This window comes from Vipera ursinii, assembly GCF_947247035.1.
Source record: "Vipera ursinii genome assembly, chromosome: 1".
Classification (NCBI taxonomy): Eukaryota; Metazoa; Chordata; class Lepidosauria; order Squamata; family Viperidae; genus Vipera; species Vipera ursinii.
Window position 1 is genome coordinate 43603348 of NC_139512.1, and position 20719 is coordinate 43624066.

Consider the following 20719-nt stretch of genomic DNA (forward strand, 5'->3'; position numbering starts at 1 on the left):
AGTCCCCTCACAGGCAAGAGAGATTGCTTTAAAAAGCTATCTCTTCCTAAACTGCTATTCTCTGCAGCATAGTTTGTCCCTAAAAAATGCTAACTTCAAGTTGACAGGCTCTGCTCTGTGACCTTAATTAGTTGGTTAGAATGCTGCCTGAAACTGGCCAGAACTTAATCATTTTTACATTGATGGCTTTTGTTCTCAGATGCCTTAAATGTGGTCATAAATGCACACATTCGTTGGAAAATCTTTTTTTTAAAAAAATTACTGGCATATTTGTGAACGGTGGCTAAATGAGGTAGCTACTAAGAGAGAAGGGGCTCTAAACCTACTTTTAACAGCTTGTTAAAGCAGTGCTTTAAAACCCATGGTAAGTGTATCACTGGGGATACTTTGGCACCTGGCAGGTGGTACATGTACGATGGGTTGTAAAAAAAAGTGTAAAAGTGTAGCGGGGGGATGAGCTAAAGTGGCAGCAGCACCTCACAGGCCTGTGGGAGAGTCAGCTGGAGCTGCGGTGTTTCTGGGACTCTGCTCAGCGCTCAACATGAGTGCAGGGCTCCATCTGATTGGCACGTGGCTCCAGTCGATTGGCGTTTCTGGGAATAGAGCACAGCCTTGGCGGGGAGGAGTCAGCTGGAGCTGCACCGAAGAGAAAAGGAGGAAGAGAGGGGGAGAGAGGAGAGGATATAAAAGGAGGAGGTTTTGGCAGGAAAGGGAGAGGGAAAAAAAGATGACAGGGAAATAGAAGGGGACGGAGAAAGAGGGACAAAGAAGAGGAGAGGCTTCTTTGAGACAAGCAGAGGGAGAGAAGGGGATAGAACAGTGCAAAGATTAATGTCAGAGAAATAGGCATGTTTCCCATTAAATGTGGTAAATGGGTGTACAGATAGTCCTCAACCTACAATCACAATGGAGCCCAAAATTTATGTTGCTAAGTGAGAAATTGTTAAATGAGTTTTCTCCCTTTTGATGACTTTTCTGGCCACATTTATTAAGTGAATCACTGCAGTTGTAAAATTAGTAACATGTTTGTTAAGTGAATCTGGTTTCCCCATTGACTTTGCTTGTCAGAAGGTTGCAAAAGGGGATCACAGGACCCTGGAACCATCATAAATATGAATCGGTTGCCAAGAATCCAAAGGTAAGTCACGTGACCCTGGGGATGCTGCAATGGTCATAAGTGTGAAAAATGGTCATAAGTCACTTTTTTCAGTACTGTTGTAACAGTAATTAAGTGAACTGTTGTAAGTTGACGACTACCTGTACTTTATCACTTTTTTCCTTTTTTTTGGTCATCAAGTTTTTGATACCTTGCTAGATGACTGGTGGTACTCGAATATTGCCATACCCTAAAAGTGGTACAGGGGCGCGGTGGCTCAGTGGGTTAGGACGCTGAGCTTGTCGATCAGAAGGTTGGCAGTTAGGCGGGTCGAATCCAGAGTGCCACATAACAGAGTGAGTGCCTGTTACTTGTCCCAGCTTCTGCCAACCTAGCAGTTCGAAAGCACGTAAAAAATGCAAGTAGAAAAATAGGGACCACTATGGTGGGAAGGTAACAGTGTCTAGTCATGCCGGCCACATGACCACGGAGACGTCCTCAGACAAGCGCTGGCTCTTTGGCTTTGAAACGGAGATGAGCACCGGCCCCTAGAGTTGGAAACGACTAGCACACATGTGCGGGGGAACCTTTACCTTTACCTTTAAAAGTGGTACAATCTGTGAAATGGTTGAAAAGCACTGTGTTAAAGCTCACTCACCATCATGACTAAGTCATATAAACCTTAAGTCATATTATGGTGTATTTGAGTTTGACATAGTGTGATAGGCAAAATAAGCCACTTCTGATTTATTTGACAAATCATGCTTAAGAGACCATGGTTTAGCAAGATGCATAAATCAAGTCTTTTTCATATTGACATGTGATTATCAATCCATGATCTGTGGATGGTTTTGGGCTCCAAAAACTATTATTTTGATCTATAAACTGATTAGGTTTTCTTCAATGCAAAATAACCAGAATTGTGATTGAATAGGTCTCAGATCCACTAAGTCTCAGTTTCAATGTTGCCTGGAAAAAATAAATGATTCCTGGTCATTTTGTAAAATGTGTTTGTGGCAGAGAGCATGTAGAGGACTTTGACATTTAAAGTTTCAGAGTTTTACATCATTGGGGACTTCTGTGCTCAGATGGATTAGTAATAAAACACAATTTGCCCATTTGGGATTCAAGACTGCTTATTTTCAGAGAGAAAGTTAACCAAATGTATTGGTACTAATAGCAGTATTTGTTGCAAATCGCTGGCATATTACTGAATTTAGCAGTGCTAACACGGCATTACAGAATTCACTTCAGGGAAATGGAGCAGCTGTTCTTTTAGTTTATCTAGATGAACTGCATCTTCTCACTGTTATGGGACTATTAAAGTGCAAATGATCTCATCGTGGCAGAAGGAAAAAAGTTTCTACCCATTGCCTTCAGGTGTACCTTAGTCTGGAGTACAATCAGGGCTTTTTTTCTCATAGAACACTCAGAATGGAGTTCCGGCACCTTTTTTGGATGGAACCTTGTAGGATAGGCAAGGTGGGTTGTATGACATGTGTGAGTTCCGGCACCTTTTCCTTTTACAAAAAAAAAAACACTGAGTACAATTATTCTAGAGTCAGGAAATTCTGTGAGACGACTTGTTATTTTCTATTGCCACAATTCAGTACTTGTTTAAAGTAGATTTGATTCTGTAGTGGGCATTGTAATTGGACCTTTAACTATCAATGTGCAAACCTAATGAAAGAGTGGAAATGGGTTTAAGGCAAGAGGGCATTAGCACCTTTCTTTTTCAGCATCAATTAAAAAGCTAAGCTAACCAAATTGCTCCCCTTTAAGCTTTTAGTGTCTGGTTCTTTTTTATTTTATGTATTTTTATTTTATTTTTTCTATACATATTATTTCATGTATGTATTCATGAAGATTGTACCAGGTTTCCAGTTTGGGAACAGAGAACATTCTGCCAGGAATACAAAAATGCATAGTTTAGACACATTATGATTGTTGTGTCCAGAATATTAGGAATAAATAATTCTCATTAAATGAGAATATCTAGTTGTAATGTGGCCAATCACTGTCTTTTATTATTTATTTAGTGTCTGGCATCTGCTCAGGTGATGCAATCAGTGATATACAAATTTATATGTGATATGTGATATGTAAGAGATAAAATGTTATCACAGTCTTGAAAAAGCAACAGAACAGAGTGAAGAATTCTAGAATATATTTTAAGTTGCTCATTTTTTGTGTAATAAAAAGCAGCATGGTGTATTAAAAGAGAGTTCCTGATACCTCATTATGAATTCAGAACAATGAAGTTGTGGGACACACTCACAGTGCAGGCCTTATTGGAATCTGTTCTTATGGGAGATTTAATTTGGAGTATCTCAGATTAAATTATCTTTCTCTTTGGAAAGTATACATCTATTGATAGGGCCTAAAATTAAAGCTAGTTCTCAACCTACATCCCTTCGTTTAGTGAAAGTTTGAAATTACAACGGTACTGAAAAAAGTGATGTATGGCTGTTTTTCACACTTAAAACTGTTGCAGCATCCCCGTGGTCATGTGATCCAAATTCAAATGCTTGTCAACTGGCATGTATTTTTGACAGTTTAAGTGTCTTTGGGTCATGTGATCACCTTTTACGACTTTCCAAAAAGCAAAGTCAATGGAGAAGTCAGATTCACTGCAGTGATTTACTTAACAATGGTGGCAAGAAAGATCATGGGGCAAAATTCATTTAACAGCTGTCTTCTTAGCAACAGAAATTTTGGGCTCAATTGTGGTCATAAGTCAAAGACTACGCGTACATTTCCCTTTTTAACTGGGACTGACATTACTGACAGATATTCAGCTTGTGATCAATCAACTAAAATCTCAAGATTCCAAGGAACTTACAATTTCAGTTGATCATAAGCTGTACATGCATCAGTAATGTCAGCTAGAAATGTATATGCAATAGCAATATCATTTAGGCTTAAATAGCACTCCATAGTGCTTTAGAGCACTCTCTGAGCAATTTACAGAGTCAGCTTATTGCCCCCAACAATCAGGGTCCTTATTTTACTGATCTCAGAAGGATGAAGTCTGAGTCAGCCTTAAACCCATTAGGATCAAACTTCTGGCTGCTACATTCTAACCACTGTGCCACCAATTTTAGGCTCCATCAATAGATGTATAGTTTCAAAAATAAGGAAAATAACAGTTCTACCATAGTCAGCTTTGATCAGACCTCACTTTGATTAGACTATTGTAGTTCTAGTTACTATGCATGGATTGGGTCATTGCATGTTTAAGTTAAATTCAGGTGATCAGGCGGCTGGAAAGTTTGTCGGGGGAAAGGTGGAGATTGAAAAAATGGGATGTTTAACTTTGGATGGTAACAGTAAAGGTAGATATAAGACCTATTTTGGTGGTGCCCAAAGGAATATTACTTAGAAGAATGTCAAAACGTCTTTGGTATCACCAAAGAAGACATGGAAGAATGATCGCAAGTTAGAGAAAGGCCAATTCCAATTTCTATGTCAAAAACCACTTCCTAACAACAAGACTAATTTGACAGTGGAACCAGTGATTAACTTTCCCTAACTTCCCCCTTCTCTGGATATATCTGCAGGGTGGGGTCAAAATGGGCTAAATGGCAGCAGGAGTGTTGCAATGCAAGCCCACCTCCTTTGTATATGCATGGTCTGATGCACATACAAAAAGGCCAGGCTGGCAATATAAAGCTGCATTCATGACTTCCGGTGGCGTCGCGGCGCCGAAGACAGCCTTCCCGGGCTGCCCGCGGCTCAGCTGTTTGTTTTTTCGCCCGTAACAGCGCCGAACAGCTGTTCGGGCGAAATTGAAGCCCCCTCCTCGGGAGAAGAGGAGGGGGTGAGGCCCCAGGTAGGGGTTGAGTTCTCCGAGGCCGCCTGAGCTTGGAGCTTGGGCGGCTGAAGGATTGAACTCCCCCGAAGCCTGGGTTGCTCCCAGCTGGCCGGCGTGTCTGCTCTGAACTTTTTGGAGCAGAGCCAGGCGTCTGCGAACCATCCCTGCCTGAAGAAAGGACTATGATTTAAAGGAGCAGGCAGAGCGATACAAGAGATAAAGGTGAAGAGGCTTATTTTATTATACTCTCTAACTACTTGAACTTTTTAAACTCTAAGTGAAAGTGCGTCATATTTGAGGATTAAAAGATGGCGGCGAAACCTCCCCCTAAAACTCTTCGGAGTGGTGGATCCTCGCCAGTGCAACAATCATCTTTACAGGCGTTGCACCCTTCTGAAGCGCTGACAGCGAAGGAGTTTCGAGATGCTGTGGATAAACTTTTGGACTCAATTAATCAATCAATGGCTGACAAATTTGCGCAGATGGAGGAGAAATTGGAGAAACTGGAGGAGAGAATGGAAGAGAGGATGGAACAGAAGCTCAGCGTGATGAAGGTAGACATTTTGTCTTCAGTGCATAAAGTGGCGGAATGTGTGGAAGAATTAGATGAAAAGATGGATGATTTGGCTCAAAGGAATGCTATATTAGAAGTTAAAGTAAGAGAGAATGAAAATGTAAGAGACAAACTGGAGAAGGACTTAAGCTTAGCCCAATTTTACCAGATGCAGTTTGCTGTCAGAATCAGAGGCTTAAAAGAGGATACTAAAGAAGATTTGAAGCAGCTGATCTCTGAGGCTTTTGAAGAAGTATTAAACCTGCCAGCATCTGAAATAAGAGCAGCTATGGATAAAGTGTTTCGGGTGAATTCATGGATTGCTAGACAGAGGAAGTTGCCTAGAGATGTGGTGGTTTATTTTGCAAAAAGAGAGATCAGAGATCAAATTATACAAGCTGCCTATGATGTTAAAGTGGTGATTGCTGAACAAGAAGTTTTGGTTTTAAAAGAAATTCCTCCAAGGATTTTAAGGGGAAGGAAGGATTATACATTCCTCGTGCATGAGCTCAAGCAAAGAGATATAAGGTTCAGATGGGAGATTCCTCAGGGGCTGATGGTGATGCATGAAGGTAAAAGGTACCGGTTGATTACTGTGAAGCAAGCGCGTGATTTCTACAATAATGTCCTAAAAGCAACCCCATTAACGCTCCTGGAAGCTGGAAAAGGATCTGGAGAAGAAGAACAACAAGAGGAGGAAACAGAGGAAAGTGGCGTGGGAGGAGATCAAGTTACAACTTCTTTGGATGATCCTAGAGAGCAAAGAGTGACGCGTGCTGCTTTAAAACGAGCAAAGAAAATAATAGAACAAGATCAGCAAAAGTCTTCAGTTTCTTCGCAACGTACATACAGTCAAGCTGTGGGAGGGGCACGGCCTAAAGAAGTTAGTCCTATCAAGGCTGTGGTCCAAGGGCTTCTGGATGATATGCATGGCAACTAAATTTTTAACTTGGAATGTTAATGGACTAAATTCACCGCAGAAGAGGAAGAAAGTTTTTCAATATTTAAAGCAATTTAAGATAGATGTTATATGCTTGCAAGAAACGCATATTAGAGTTTTGGATCAAAAGTATTTACTGAACTCGAGACTGGGTACGCATTTTGTTGCCTCTGCAGAGAATAAGAAAAATGGAGTAGTTGTTTATGTTAAAAGTGCCTTAACAGCAGACTTAATTGAAGCAGATAAGCATGGAAGATATGTTATGATTGAGCTGCTGTTAGAAGGTAAAAAGATGCTTCTAGTTGGACTATATGCACCTAACCAACAACAAGCTGATTTTTTTAGCTTACTTCATACAAAGCTTACCCAGTTGGATTATAAATCTTTTATTATTATGGGAGATTGGAATGGTGTTCTGGATGTACACTTGGATAAAGTTGGAGCTTTTAAGCGTATTCCAAGCCACGCCAGACTGCCTAAAACTTTTTTTGAATTGAAGGATGATCTCGAATTGCGAGATATCTGGCGGGAGAGGCACCTGCAGGAGAAGGATTATACTTTTTACTCTGACAGACACCAATCTTTCTCAAGGATTGATTTTATTTTGTTGACTAATGATTTCTTTTTGAGAACTAAAAAAGTGAAGATATGTGCAAGAACTATCTCAGACCACAGTCCAGTTTGGTTGGAGATTGATAAGGAGAAAAGAGACAGGCGCTCGTGGCGCGTAAATGAGAACTTGTTTAGAGATCAGAGAAATGTGGAAGAATGTAAACAGCGGATGAAGGATTTTTTTGAGATTAATATGAATAAGGGTACCTCTATGGATATGGTTTGGGATGCTAGTAAGGCCTATATGAGAGGTGTGTTGATATATATGAATAATAGACGTAGACGTGTAGTGGAAACCAGAAGGAAAGAACTGGAGAATGAAATAAAGGAAAAAGAAAGGGCTTTGATTTTGAATCCAGGGGACGTGAAGATTAAAGAGGCTATTAGGCTGTTAAGAGGACAATTTGATAAATTAATGGCAGACCAAGTGGCAACCAATCTGCGGTTTGCTAGGCATAATACTTTTTGCAACGCTAATAAACCAGGCAGATGGTTAGCCTATAGACTGAGGAAGAAACAAAGGGCCTCTAATATAGACAAGATTGAATATAAAGGAAGGGTCGTGTTTCAACAGAATCTTATTAAGGATGCTTTTGTGGATTTTTATTCGAAATTATATACCAAAGAGGAAATTGAGGTAAAAGATATTGATAAATATTTGGAGAATGCTAATATTCCGGTCCTTACGCAAGCACAAAGAGAGGGGATTAACCAACTGATCACAGAAGAAGAAATCCTTACAGCAATTAAGGATTTGAAGGTTGATAAGGCGCCCGGTACAGATGGCTTGTCTGCGGCTTTTTATAAAAATTTACAATTTGAGATGATAAAACCGTTAAAGGAACTGTTCCAGACAATCCAGAGGGGGGGAAAGGTGCCACCGTCTTGGAGAACAGCTTTTATCTCATTGATTCCGAAGGAAGATCAGGATGCTACTCAAGTTAAAAATTACAGACCGATTTCGCTTTTAAATACAGATTATAAGATATTTGCTAAGGTTTTGGCTAATAGACTGATGAGGGTTCTGCAACAGGTGATTCATGGGGATCAAACGGGGTTTATTAGTGGTAGGCAAATGAAAAATAATGTTAGACATATAGTTGATGTGTTAGAGTATTTGGAAAGGCACAACCAGATCTCTGCAGCGCTAATCTTTTTAGATGCTGAAAAGGCTTTTGATCAATTGAATTGGCAATTTCTGTTGAGAATGTTAGATAAAATGGATTTTGGGGAAAATTTCTTACAGCCGATTAGGGCATTATATCAAAAGCAAACTGCCCGAATCATAGTTAACAATAGTCTGACGGCAGTATGTAATATTGAGAAGGGTACAAGGCAAGGATGTCCGTTATCGCCCTTGTTATTTGTATTAACTTTAGAGATATTATTGAACAAGATTCGGAATTCGGAAAAAATTAAGGGGATACAAGTTGGAGATCAGGACTATAGATTGAGAGCATTTGCAGATGATCTGGTTGTTACAGTGACCCAGCCAGAGAACTCTGTTGTGGACCTGATAGAGATAATAACACAATATGGGAAGGTTTCTGGATTTAAAGTAAACATACAGAAAACTAAAATTTTGGCTAGAAACATGACAGTTTCACAGAAGGCCTTCTTGGAAGGATTAACTGGATTTGAGATTGTTAAAAGGGTTAAATATTTGGGGGTAATTTTGTCGCCCTCGAATACAAAGCTATATAAAAATAATTATGAAAAATTGTGGGGGAAAATTCAAAAAGAATTGGAGAGTTGGCAAAAATTGCAATTGACTTTGTTGGGACGGATTGCAGCAGTGAAAATGAATGTCCTGCCCAAATTTTTATTTTTATTCCAAATGATACCGATTCTTAAGAAAGATTCTAATTTGGAGGAATGGCAGCGTGGTATCAATAAATTTGTGTGGGCAGGGAAAAAGCCACGAGTTAAACTTAAGATTATGCAGGATATTCGTGAGAGAGGTGGCCTTAAATTGCCTAATTTTAAATTATATTATGAAGCTGCTGCATTAGTAGGAATAAGTGATTGGATCAATTTGACGCAATCGAGGTTATTAAATCTTGAGGGCCATGATTTGTTGTTTGGCTGGCATGCATATTTGTTGTATGATAAGAAGGTAGGTACTGTGTTTAGGACGCATATTTTAAGACAGGCATTGCTGAGAGTTTGGAAGAAGTATAGACATAAGCTAAGTTGTAAGATACCATTGTGGGCAATTCCAAAACACGCAATAGAAAATATACATGCTGGTTTCAAACACGATGAGACTACCTACAAGGAAATTTTAAGTTTGGAAAGGAATGTTTGGTGCTTGAAATCATATAGCTTCTTGCGAGAAGAGAAGGTTGTTCAAACATGGTTTCAATATACTCAGTTACGGGCCAGGTGGAAAGAAGACCAGAAAATTGGATTTGCAACGATTGATGAAAATCTGATAAAGCAAATTAGAAATCAGGGACCTGCACACATTAAACGGATATATCTTGCATTGATAGAGATTGATTCAGAAGCAGAGCTTGTTAAGGACTGTATGATAAAATGGGCCCAAAATATCCAGGAAGTTATTACAATGGACATGTGGGAGAAGATCTGGGTGAGGAATGTGAAATTTACTCAAGCTCAAAATTTAAGAGAGAATTTTTATAAGATGTTTTATAGATGGCATTTAGATCCTAAAAAGCTTGCAAGTATGTACCCGAATTATCAGCCTAAGTGTTGGAGGTGCGGGGTTGAAGATGCAACATATTTTCACATATGGTGGACATGTAAAAAGGTTAAGGCCTTTTGGATTAAAATTTGGTGGAATATACAGAAGATCTTTAAAAGGAGGATAAAGTTTTGTCCGCAATTTTTTTTGTTGGGAATAATTGTTGATGCTACAGTGGTGGACTCCAAGTTGATGCTGAATTTAGTCACGGCAGCAAGACTTTTGATAGGACAATATTGGAAGAAAGAGGAGCTGCCGACTATAGAAGAATGGACTTTAAAGGTTTCCGACCTGGCAGAGATGGCGAAGATATCGGCTTATTTGAAAGATCACTCGCAAGAACGTTATATTATGGAATGGAGAAAGTGGATTGAGTTTATCCAGAATAAGTATAGGGTTAAGAAGTTTTATCTAGCATTCGAATAAGTCTTCTTTCGTGTTTTTTCTTTTCTTTTCCTATTTTTTTTTATATATATTTAATAATGTTAAGTTTTGTTTGTTCTTATATAAGTTAGAGAGTGATGGATTTTAGAATTTATGGTTGTTAGTATATGGTTGCTTATGATTGCTTTTATATATATATACCTTGTATTTAGCTCTGGGAAGTCCGGGGGGGGAGGGGGGTGGGGGGAGGGAGGGGAGGGAAGAGGGAGGGGGGAAGGGGGGAGGTAAGGGGGGAGGGAAGAGGTAGGGGGGAGGTAGGGAGGGGAGGGTGGAGGGGGATGGGGGTTTTTAATGGAAAATTGTATTGTAAAACTTTTCAATAAAAAAAAAAAAAAAAGCTGCATTCATTATTTTGCTGGTTTTGACTCCCTTCTGTTTCCAGAGGCTGCTGACATTTTCAAACCGAAGCTGGGCAGCCACCTGATGCTTAGAGTCCTGCACTGAGCAGGGGTTGGGTTTAATTGTCCTACCACACAATTCTGTGATTCTGCTACACCTTTGTCATAACAGCTGACTATTCGTAAATGTGTCCCATCCATAGAATTAGCCTGATCCATATCTGCTTAAGCTTCATACTTTTTGCTGGGACCAGTAATTAACGATCTTTAAGTCCTTCAGCCATTTTAGTTTTAATATCTCTGCCTTTAGTAGCAGCTTTTTATTGTTTAATATATTTTTATGACCACATTATTTTACTTGCTTTGTGTAGATAAGTAGTTCCTAAACACCCAGACTAAAATGAACTAAGCTGATAAGACTACAGAAACTGACATTTAAAATAACTTTGTTTTTAGCTCTTTAAAGTTTCAATACAGCATTCTCTCGAAATAAACAGGAACATACCTTTCCCCAGTGACATCATCTGTGGCATAACACCTGGCGAAGTCTCCTTTGAGGCAGGACAATCTGCCAATTTAAAGTGTGTGTTGCATAAACTGAGATTTGTTTCCATGTTTAATGAGAGAGCTTAAAACCTATTTCACTACGGCTTAACAAACAAACTCAGTGTAGAGAAAGCTGTACTGGAAAAGCAAATTCTTAAGAGACTTTTCCAGAAATGAGGCTAATGAAAATCGTTTTTTTGGACTTGGAAAAGGCGGAAAGCACAAGTTCTGTCTGTCAGTTAGGGCCAGGCAAGCATCTGAATTAGAAGAGGAAAGAATCACATAGTTGTCTGAGTGTCAGCCCTTGGAGGTTCCTTAAATAAGAGTCCACTGGAATTGGGTGGCCAATAATTTAGATAAATTAATAAAATAAAAAAGTCCTTTCCTGGGATCCTACCAGTCAGTCTAGAGGGCTCAGATTGAAGACAACTTTGTATGTGGTAGTTCTTTTCCATGGAGACAAACTTGGCCTGGAAGGCTTCAATATCCTGGTATTTTCTTCATAAAACTAAGAAAAAAATTAGTGACCATAACCGAATAATAAAGGTAAAGGTAAAGGTTCCCCCGCACGTGCGTGCTAGTCGTTTCTGACTCTAGGCGCCGGTGCTCATCTCCATTTCAAAGCCAAAGAGCCAGCGCTTCTCTGAGGACGTCTCCATGGTCATGTGGCCGGCACGACTAGACGCCAAAGGTGCACGGAACGCTGTTACCTTCCCACCGTAGTGGTCCCTATTTTTCTACTTGCATTTTTACGTGCTTTCAAACTGCTAGGTTGGCAGAAGCTGGGACGAGTAACAGGCGCTCACTCTGTTACGCGGCACTTGGGATTTGACCCGCCAAACTGCTGACCTTCTGATCGACAAGCTCAGCGTCCTAACCCACTGAGCCACCGCATCCCTCATAACAGAATAATACAGAGGGGAAAAATACATCTGCATTATAATATCTCTAGAAAGTTCTTTGGGCATGCAGCTGTGCTCATTTAATCTGTGTGTAGATCTTATAATAAGCATTTTGTGGAGACAGAATTTATTGTTTATGTTGGCATTCCTCTACCAAGACCTCCAACTTAATTTAGATACTTGCTTACTTGCTAATCTATCTAAGCATACCCAATAATGTACCTCCAGTGGAGAACATTATGCTTCTTGATGTTACTGTGACATAGAATCTAGAGAATTGCTTTAGATTGAGTAAAGCCGTTGAGCCATTTAGTTCAATATTGTTGACATTGACTGACAGAAGTCTTTCTAGAGCCCAACCTGAAGATACCAAGGGAAGAATCTGTTGTCTGCTTCCATTCTGGTTGGGACTACATGTTGCTTATAGTAGGTTGCAGCTTTCTATGGCTGAAAAGTGTTGTTTACTTCACATTTTGCTATGATGTGCCCGAAATTCTTAAACATTGATACAGTACTATTTACATGATCAGGATATTTGACTGAGTACTAATGATTAGTAATGGTGTGAAGGCTTAAATAATCTGTTTGAATAATGTTTTAAAATTATTTATTTCATATCCCCAAGCTTCCACAAAATTTAGCAATGGAAGTATTTTTCAGTCCAGCTCATTTACCTATTGTAAGATTGGTGATACAATGTATACTTTTGTGAATAAAGACAGATTGTTTGGAATATTTTTTTACAGATTGGAGCATTTGTCTTATACTGGTTATTACCATAGTTCACCTCACATGATATGCTTAGTAATCATTCTGCTGTATGAGGAAGACAGGCCTGCTGTGCCTGTATATAAATAAATACCAAAACTTAGTTCATCTGTTTATTTTCAGGCTATAAAGCACAAAGACTTAAATGGAATTCAAGAATAAAAAGTACTATTTTCTATGATTGCAAGTAACTGAGGAAGAGTTACTGAGACGTAGGATCATGGGTCAAGGAGCTGTAATCTGCCATGGATTAGGATGAGAATATGATCCAACATGTACAAAATTAAACTTGGACTTTTGAGACCCTTTTATTCCTAGTTCTTAAGGAATATCATTATTCAGACTGTAGGTAATCATAGTTTTTGTACCAGCATACTGAGAAAAATGATTTAATTTTCAGTGATGTGGATCTTTTTCATTAAATCCATGTTTCCAACTGAAACAAATAATAGAACCTCCATTCAGTAAGGGAACTATTCCCTATCACATTATCCTCTATATCTCTGTGCATGTTCTTTCAGTCTTTCTGAAAACAGGATAATAGGCAGAGGTAACAGGCAAATACACAAACCTAAAGTAGGGATATACACTTTTTTCAAATTCATGTGATTTTGAAAGAATTTTGAGCGGGAAATGGGTTGTTTTGTATTCAGAATAGTTAAAAGATCTTGTAAAGCTCCGCTGTTCTATCTCTTGTTGACTTTCAGTTGAAGAACATCTACCATAGTATTAGTATTTTCAAAGATTCTTTTCCAGAGTCCTTAAAACAGACATGTCAAACACAAGGCCCGGGGGCCAGATCCAGCCCGCGAAGTGGTTTCATGTGGCCTGTGAAGCCATCCTGGAAACAGTGAGGGAACGGCCCCCACTGCCTTGGCCCTGGCCCAGAGACCCTCCTCCTGCCAGAGACCCTCAGATCTGTCCCCCTCCTGCCCAGGCCCCCATAGGCACCCTTGATGCGAACGATGTAGAGCTGGCCATGCCCACCCAGTAGGCCATACGCACTCTAGCCACGCCCACCCAGTAGGCCACGCCCACCCAGGCCACACCCACCCAGCCCCCTGAGGGCAACCGCAATGCTGATGCGGCCCTCAATGAAATTGAGTTTGACACCCCTGCCTTAAAACATCAGTCCTCCTATATTTTCCCTTTGGAGCAGGCTGGATTTGAGAGGGCAGCTGCATGCAAATATTTTTGCTTATTCTTAAGTATCGTACCACGCTAGGTCTTGAGGGTGAAAGAAGAACAGCTCTAAGAATTTTGGCTTCAGATCTAGGACATTTATTCCAAGTCTGTGATAGAAACAACATGGCTTTATTGGCACCTTGCATTATTTTTCAGCCAACAGTTAATTGGAAAATTGTTTCTTAATTTGTGGGAAAGCAGTTTGAGCTATGGTCACTCCCCATCCTTGGTGATTAATTGCTACTTCCCAGGAAGTGAAATTTCAATCAAAGAAACAGTGTGTTTGGGTGTAGATTTTCTAGTCCAATAACCATTTTAAAACCTTGTATCCATTTACAGATTCCTCAGAAAATGTTTATTAAATCTCTAATGCCAAGCCATATGCATTATTATTACAAAGGATTTATTATGGTGGTACTGAGGCGACCCAGTCTGCTTCATATTGTGTAGAAATTAAAATGGAGAATTTTCCATGAATTTGAAAAAAATATTATCATTAGCAATAACTATGTTTATATAGCAGCAGCTGAAAATATAAAAAGGCTATAACTTTGTGACAGAACCAATTATTTATATATATAGAAATTAGCATTTCAGTCTTTAGTTAGGCTAGCAAACATCTCAGGTTTGGATAATGTTATCAGTCAATGTAGGCAACCAACCATTATTGTAAATTAGTGTAAGGCCGTTACAGAAAAAGCCAGAACACCATATACAGATTTAACATAGCAATTTTCTTTTCTATTTCAGTGATTGTGCCAGCAACTGTTCCCTTAGGTTGTGTGCCTGAGACCAATAAGACTAATATACCCAGGCCAGCACCACGACTCTCTATTTCGTCTCCTCGGACAACTGTGATTGTCAGTATGGAAACCCCCTCACAGGGTTTGCAGACAGTCATGAAGTGGAAAACAGTGGTAGCCATTTTCTTTGTGGTAGTGGGCTATCTGGTCACAGGAGGTCTTGTGTTTCGTGCTTTGGAACAGCCAGAAGAAAGCAGTCAGAAAACCAGAATTGCCAATGATAAAGCAGAATTCCTCCAAGAGAACAACTGTGTATCCCAGCAGGAGTTGGAGGCATTGATTAAGGTGAGAACATCAGAATGGGTATCAAATATTGGGAAATTTGCTTTTAATAAATCCAAATGTAGTATAATAAAAAAATTGTTTCCTCTACTGCATGTTTTTCTGCCTCTGCTGTTATTAGAAGGAGCTCAGAAGTACTGTATTTGCTTTTGGCTTTAAGAGAAGTGGTGATGTCTCCAATAAATTTTGTTTAAGAATTTGAGAGTGAAGATTCCTTTTGAACCCTGTGCAACATGTTAGGAGCTGCACGTGGGCACTGCAGAGAGAGAGAGGGTGGGGAGAGGGAGAGAAGGAGAGAAGGAGAGAGGGAAAGGGAGGGGAGGGGAGGGAGGGAGAGGGAGAGGGAGAGAGAGAGACTTTATAGCAGAGAGGAAAAGGCAATCAGAAAATTATTTTGGATGCTAAATCCACGTGGTTTCTTTTTCACTTTCTGCTTCTCTAACTCTAATAGATCTTTTCATGTCCACATTCTAATTGCAGTAGATATTGTCTTGTTCTGTTTACCACTTAACTTTGTGAAAGTAGCAATTATGTCTTGGAAAATTATCTACATCAGGATGTCCTGGGAGCCAGAAAAGCATGCAGGATAGATCTTTTCCTCTCCATCAACAGGCAGAATCCTATGTCTCCTGCAGTGATAGATAGAGTAAGTTTTTGGAGTGAGCAACTATACTGTACATCTGATGAGTTAAATAAGAAATAGCCAGAATGATACAGCTGAGAAAAAGAATACTGGAAATTTCATAAGGCTGACTACAGGGTGAACAGAATCATTGAGTTGAAAGGACTATTTAGACCACTGAGTCCAATTCCCAGATCAATGAAAGAAGCTAAGTTCATGTATTCTTACAGATGGCTCTCTAGCTTTGTCTTGAGGACATACATCAAAGGAGACTCCACCTGATTGCTCTGTTGAACTTCTTTATTAGGAAAATTATAAAATCTAAAACCTTTGGTATTCTAGCTCTATGCAAAATAAATAAGTAGCAATCTCTGGTCAAAATGTTTTTCAGCAAGGCACCAATATGAAACATGCCTTCAAATTAACAATGAGGTGCTTACAGAAAAGAAAAAATAAATACTTTACAATGGCCTTCATAGTCCCTAGATTTGAATAGTGCTGAAAGCCCATGGGGAGATCTCAAACATGCAGAAAAGCTTAAGAATATTGTTGTGTCAGAAAAGTTACGCAAATAGGGAAAAAAGTTCTGCAGATGGGGAAACAAACCAGAACCAAAAGTAGAAAGATTACAGGAAATGTTAGGAAACTGTTATTTCTAACCAAGGACACATTACTGTAAAGGTGTCCAAATTTCTCACCTGTTGTGTTTGCTGTTTTCTGATTCTGAATCTGTAAACAACTGCACCTAAATACTATGTATTCATATTTGCAGAAATAGTTGGCATTTAGTTTTGTACTAGTCAGCTTGTTTTCACTTAAGAATTCATTGAAACATATAATTTGACTAGGAGTTCCTAAATGTAAATCACCCAGAGTCACATTCTATGAGATAGGAAGCTATATAAATAGAATAAATAAATAAATTAATGTATGCATGCAGCTTCATGTGCTATTTCACTTTTATGGATGTAAATTTGAATCTAAGAAAAAAAAAGGAAAACGGTTGACAGAATAACTATATCTTACTAATCGGAGAATGCCGCTGCTTTTGAAGCTTTGAAGCTAATAGGTCAGATTATCCACTCTGAATGTAACTAGCTTAATGTTTCTAGCAACACATGATTCCTTAATTTGCAGCCATCTTTTTAGGTGGCTCTTATATAAGGATTAAAAAGTCCATAGAGATTCAACTGACTGAAAACTTCCAGTTTAATCTCTGGATCTGAATTCAGCGCGTGAGAAGCAATCTAAGACAATTATGATATAATAGCAACATTCAGCTCATATAAAATATATTTCATCATCTTGCTATGAGGACTTTAATATCTGAATTTTCTTTGTGACACCATGCAGGGGGGCCAGAGATAATTACCTGACTTTCCTCTATAAGTTTAATAAAAAAAACCTTTACTTGGCACTTTTAGCTGGTACTTTCATTCCTAGTATGTTGCTTTTAAAAAAGCAAAAGTTGATTACGGTTACTGCTCATTAGGCCGGTACAACTGACAAAACAAAAACACAAAAAAACATCTCAAATACATGTTGATCAAAACAAAGACATATTAATTAAAATGAGTGTTATATATAGAGGAAAGAAGAACGAAAAACATATACCTTGTATATGTTTCCTAAGCAATTATATAATTCTGATTTAATATTGGAGCAATATTGGCCTTTTTAAAAGAGGAAACTAAAAGAAATGTTGCTATTCTTTCTGGGTTTCTTCTTCATTGCTTTCCTCTTTCCATTTTCTCTGTTGGCTGGACATTGAGTTTAAGAAAGTCTTTATAAGTTGTTCAGAGTTTATGCCAAGAATAAAGTTTTTGAAACTGCCACTCTGGCCGATGGAAATCTAAAAAGTACAGAACATCTGTACATTTGTACATTTTTGGTAGTGTTGCGTCTCAGCTCTCCTAAATGGTTTCTGTTAAATGTTCGGTTCTTGCAGGCATTAAGCGAGACGAGGTGTTCAAACAGCAACAAGTTTATTCAGAGTCAGAACAGAAGAGAAGCAAGCTAATAGCTGCTGCGCAGCTATTTATACGGTTGGCCTCAAGGCGGCAACCAATAGATTTAAAGTAGCAGTTTCCCATCCCAAACCTACTTAACAGACTGGATACAGCAAGTCTAGCTCAGCCAGCAACCGTTACATAACATACAAAAGTAGGTCAGCCATTAAGCAAGCAGTTAGACATAAAGCAAGTGATTTAAGCAGATAAGGCCAATACATTACACCCCTTCCCCCTGGATAACACAAACTCTCATTTGTTTTACATAATCTTGCAGATACCTAGGCGGCCTTTGTGACCGTTCAGAATGTCTGGAGGTTACAGGAATCTCCCAGTCTACCTGCTTGCCTGCCAGGCTGGGTAGACCAGGGCCTGATATTCAGTGGAGTCAGAGTGACTCGAGTCCCTTTGGCTGGCCTGTCCTGGTTGGCCCAAACCAAAGTCCAATTGTGCAGTGAAATCTGCTGGGCTGCTTCTTGGTGCAGGTTGTCTGTCCAGATCCTGGGATACAGTCTGTGTGTCAGAAGGGGACTCTTCTATGGCCATTTCCCCATCACTATGTGCAAGAGTTCTCTCAGAGCATGCAAACTGCTCTGTTGGACCACTGTCCTGAGGACCCAGTGTCTGTCCCTCTTGGGAGTCCTGAGCCAGTGACTGATCTGCTAGCCACCAACGCAGCTGATCAATGTGCCGGCAAAAGACTTGCCCATCTTCCAGGACCACCTCATATGAGACTGGTCCTGACACCTTAACAACCTTTGCTGCCACCCACAAAGCCCCTTGCCCGTAATTCTGGGTCCAAACCCGGTCACCCACTTGCAAACCTCTGGGCTCCTTTGGCTATGCAGTGTATGAGGCAACTCTGTCAGGGTGCAGCCTGTCCAGTTTGGTGATCAAACGCCTGCCCCATCGAAGCTCAGCTGGACTTTTGCCCATGGCAGTGCAAGGCATTGTGTGTTGGCAGAGTAGAAAATCAGCCAGCCTGTGGTGCCAATCCCCTGTGACAATGCGCTTCAGGGATTCCTTGGTTGTGCGGACCATGCGTTCCACTTGTCCATTCAATGACAGGTGAAAGGGAGCCGACATGGCATGCCTTATGAGGTTGGCCCTGACGAAGGCCTGTAATTCTGATGCGGTGAACTGGACCCCATTGTCGGGGACTAAGATCTCTGGAAGCCCATGTGTTGCAAATAGTTTCCACAGCACCTGGATGGTCCTAGCAGTAGTCATAGTGGAAATTGGCACCACCACTAACTATTTAGAGTGGCTGTCAACCACTATTAAAAACAATTGTCCCTGAAAGGGCCTGGCAAAATCAACATGGATTCTGGATCACGGTGTGTGCGTTTCCTCCAATCAGTGGACAGGGGCCTGCGGCATCTCCGATCTGGATTGTTGACACATGAAACAACCGTGTACTTGAACTTCAATAGCTTTATCTAGCCCTGGCCACCAGAGATAGCTCCTTGCCAGTGCCTTCATCCAGACTTTTCCCGGATGACCTTCGTGCAGAGACTGAAGAACCCTGGGCCATAATGAGCTGGAGACTATGACTCTGCTTCCCCAAAGGATGCACCCATTATGAGCTGAAAGCTCATCTTTTCTCATAAAAAACCCTTGAAATTCTGGCCCTGGACATTTGTCCACCCATCCTGTGTGACCCATGTTAGTACACAGCTAAGTGTTTTGTCAGCTGCTATTTCAGCAGCTACGTCTCCAGCATGGAGAGGAGACTCTGGCAAGTCCTGTATGGCTAAAATGCATGCAGCCAGAGCCGGATCTGGCTCCATGTGTGGCAAAGGCAGTCTGCTAAGGCCGTCTGCATGGCCCCTTTCTTTGCCCGGTTTGTGAATCAGCCTGTAGCTGTGGGCTGAAAGGAATATAGACCACCTCAGCATTTGCGGAGACAGAATCTGAGGTGTCTGCCTGTTCATCGTGAACAATCCTAGCAAAGGCTTGTCGTCTGTGAAGACCATGAAATGGCGTCCATACAAATAGTCATGGAACTTTTTAACCCCAGCCACAATGGCCAAGACCTCCTTGTCAATCATAATTGCACTCAGCAGAAGACAGGGTCCTCGAATAATAAGCTATGGGAGACTGTTTCCCATCAGCTTACAAATGGCTTAACACAGCACCAACCCCATATGGGGATGCATCACATGTGATGCAAACTGGCAGCTTTTCACTATAATGCGTGAGCACCGAATTCAAGGACAGCAGTGATTTGACTGCCTGGAAACTTTGTTCGTGGACATTGGTCCACTGCCATTGAGTGTTTTTGTCTAAGAGCCAGTGTAACAGCTCTGCCACTGCAGGCTTATTTGGGAGGAATGCATGATAAAAATTTAGAAGGCCCAAGAAGGCTTGAAGCTCTCCTTTGGACCTAGGGCTTGGTGCCAGCTGAATTGCTTTCAGCTTTGACTCTGCCGGATGGATGCCATCGGCAGTGATGCAGAATCCCAGGAACTCAGTAGACTGTACCCCAATCTTGCATTTCTCTTTTTTTAGTTTGAGTCCCGCTGCGCGGAACCGCTGAAGGACAGCTTTAAGCTGTTCAGCCAGGACTTCTGTGGACTCCCTGGCAATGAGTACATCATCGAAGTAGGGGCAGACCCATGGAATACCCTTGAGCATATGCTCCATCACTCCCTGAAAAATCCCTGGGGCCACACTCACCCCAAACTGTAGGTGCTTGACCTTGAAGGCCCCTCTATGTGTAACAATGGTTTGGGTGGCTGCCGTGGCCTTGTTCACCAGCAGCTGTTGATAGGCCTGTGCTAAATTTAATTTAGTGAACAAGCGGCCTCCCTGCAAGGACCCCAAAATATGGCTGACAACTGGTACTGTGTATGCATGCTGTTGAAGTGCCCAGTTAATGGTGCACTTATAGTCAGCACATATGCGTACTTCTCCGTTGGCCTTGAGTGGCATTACGATGGGGGACTCCTACATCCCACTGTCTACAGGCTGCAATACCCCCTGACTGACCAGCCTATCCAGCTCTACATCAATTTTGGGCTTTAATGCGAAAGGCACTCAACGGGGCTTCACCCGGATTGGCGTTACCAGGGGATCAAGCTTAAAAGCTATCGGAG

At 40.6% G+C, this 20719-nt stretch overlaps 1 protein-coding gene across 3 annotated transcripts in view; it reads left to right on the top strand.

Moving 5' to 3' along the window:
• Positions 1 to 20719, top strand: part of KCNK10 (potassium two pore domain channel subfamily K member 10) — a gene marked incomplete at its 5' end in the record, with an annotated part of 72027 nt that overhangs the window by 14615 nt on the left and 36693 nt on the right. The window contains one exon of one of the 3 annotated variants that reach the window (XM_083350364.1): positions 14635 to 14993. In XM_083350364.1, the coding sequence (XP_083206490.1) occupies positions 14635 to 14993 (359 nt within the window). The remainder of the gene's footprint in view (positions 1 to 14634; positions 14994 to 20719) is intronic. The other 2 variants (XM_083350365.1, XM_083350366.1) reach the window with 2 other exon arrangements.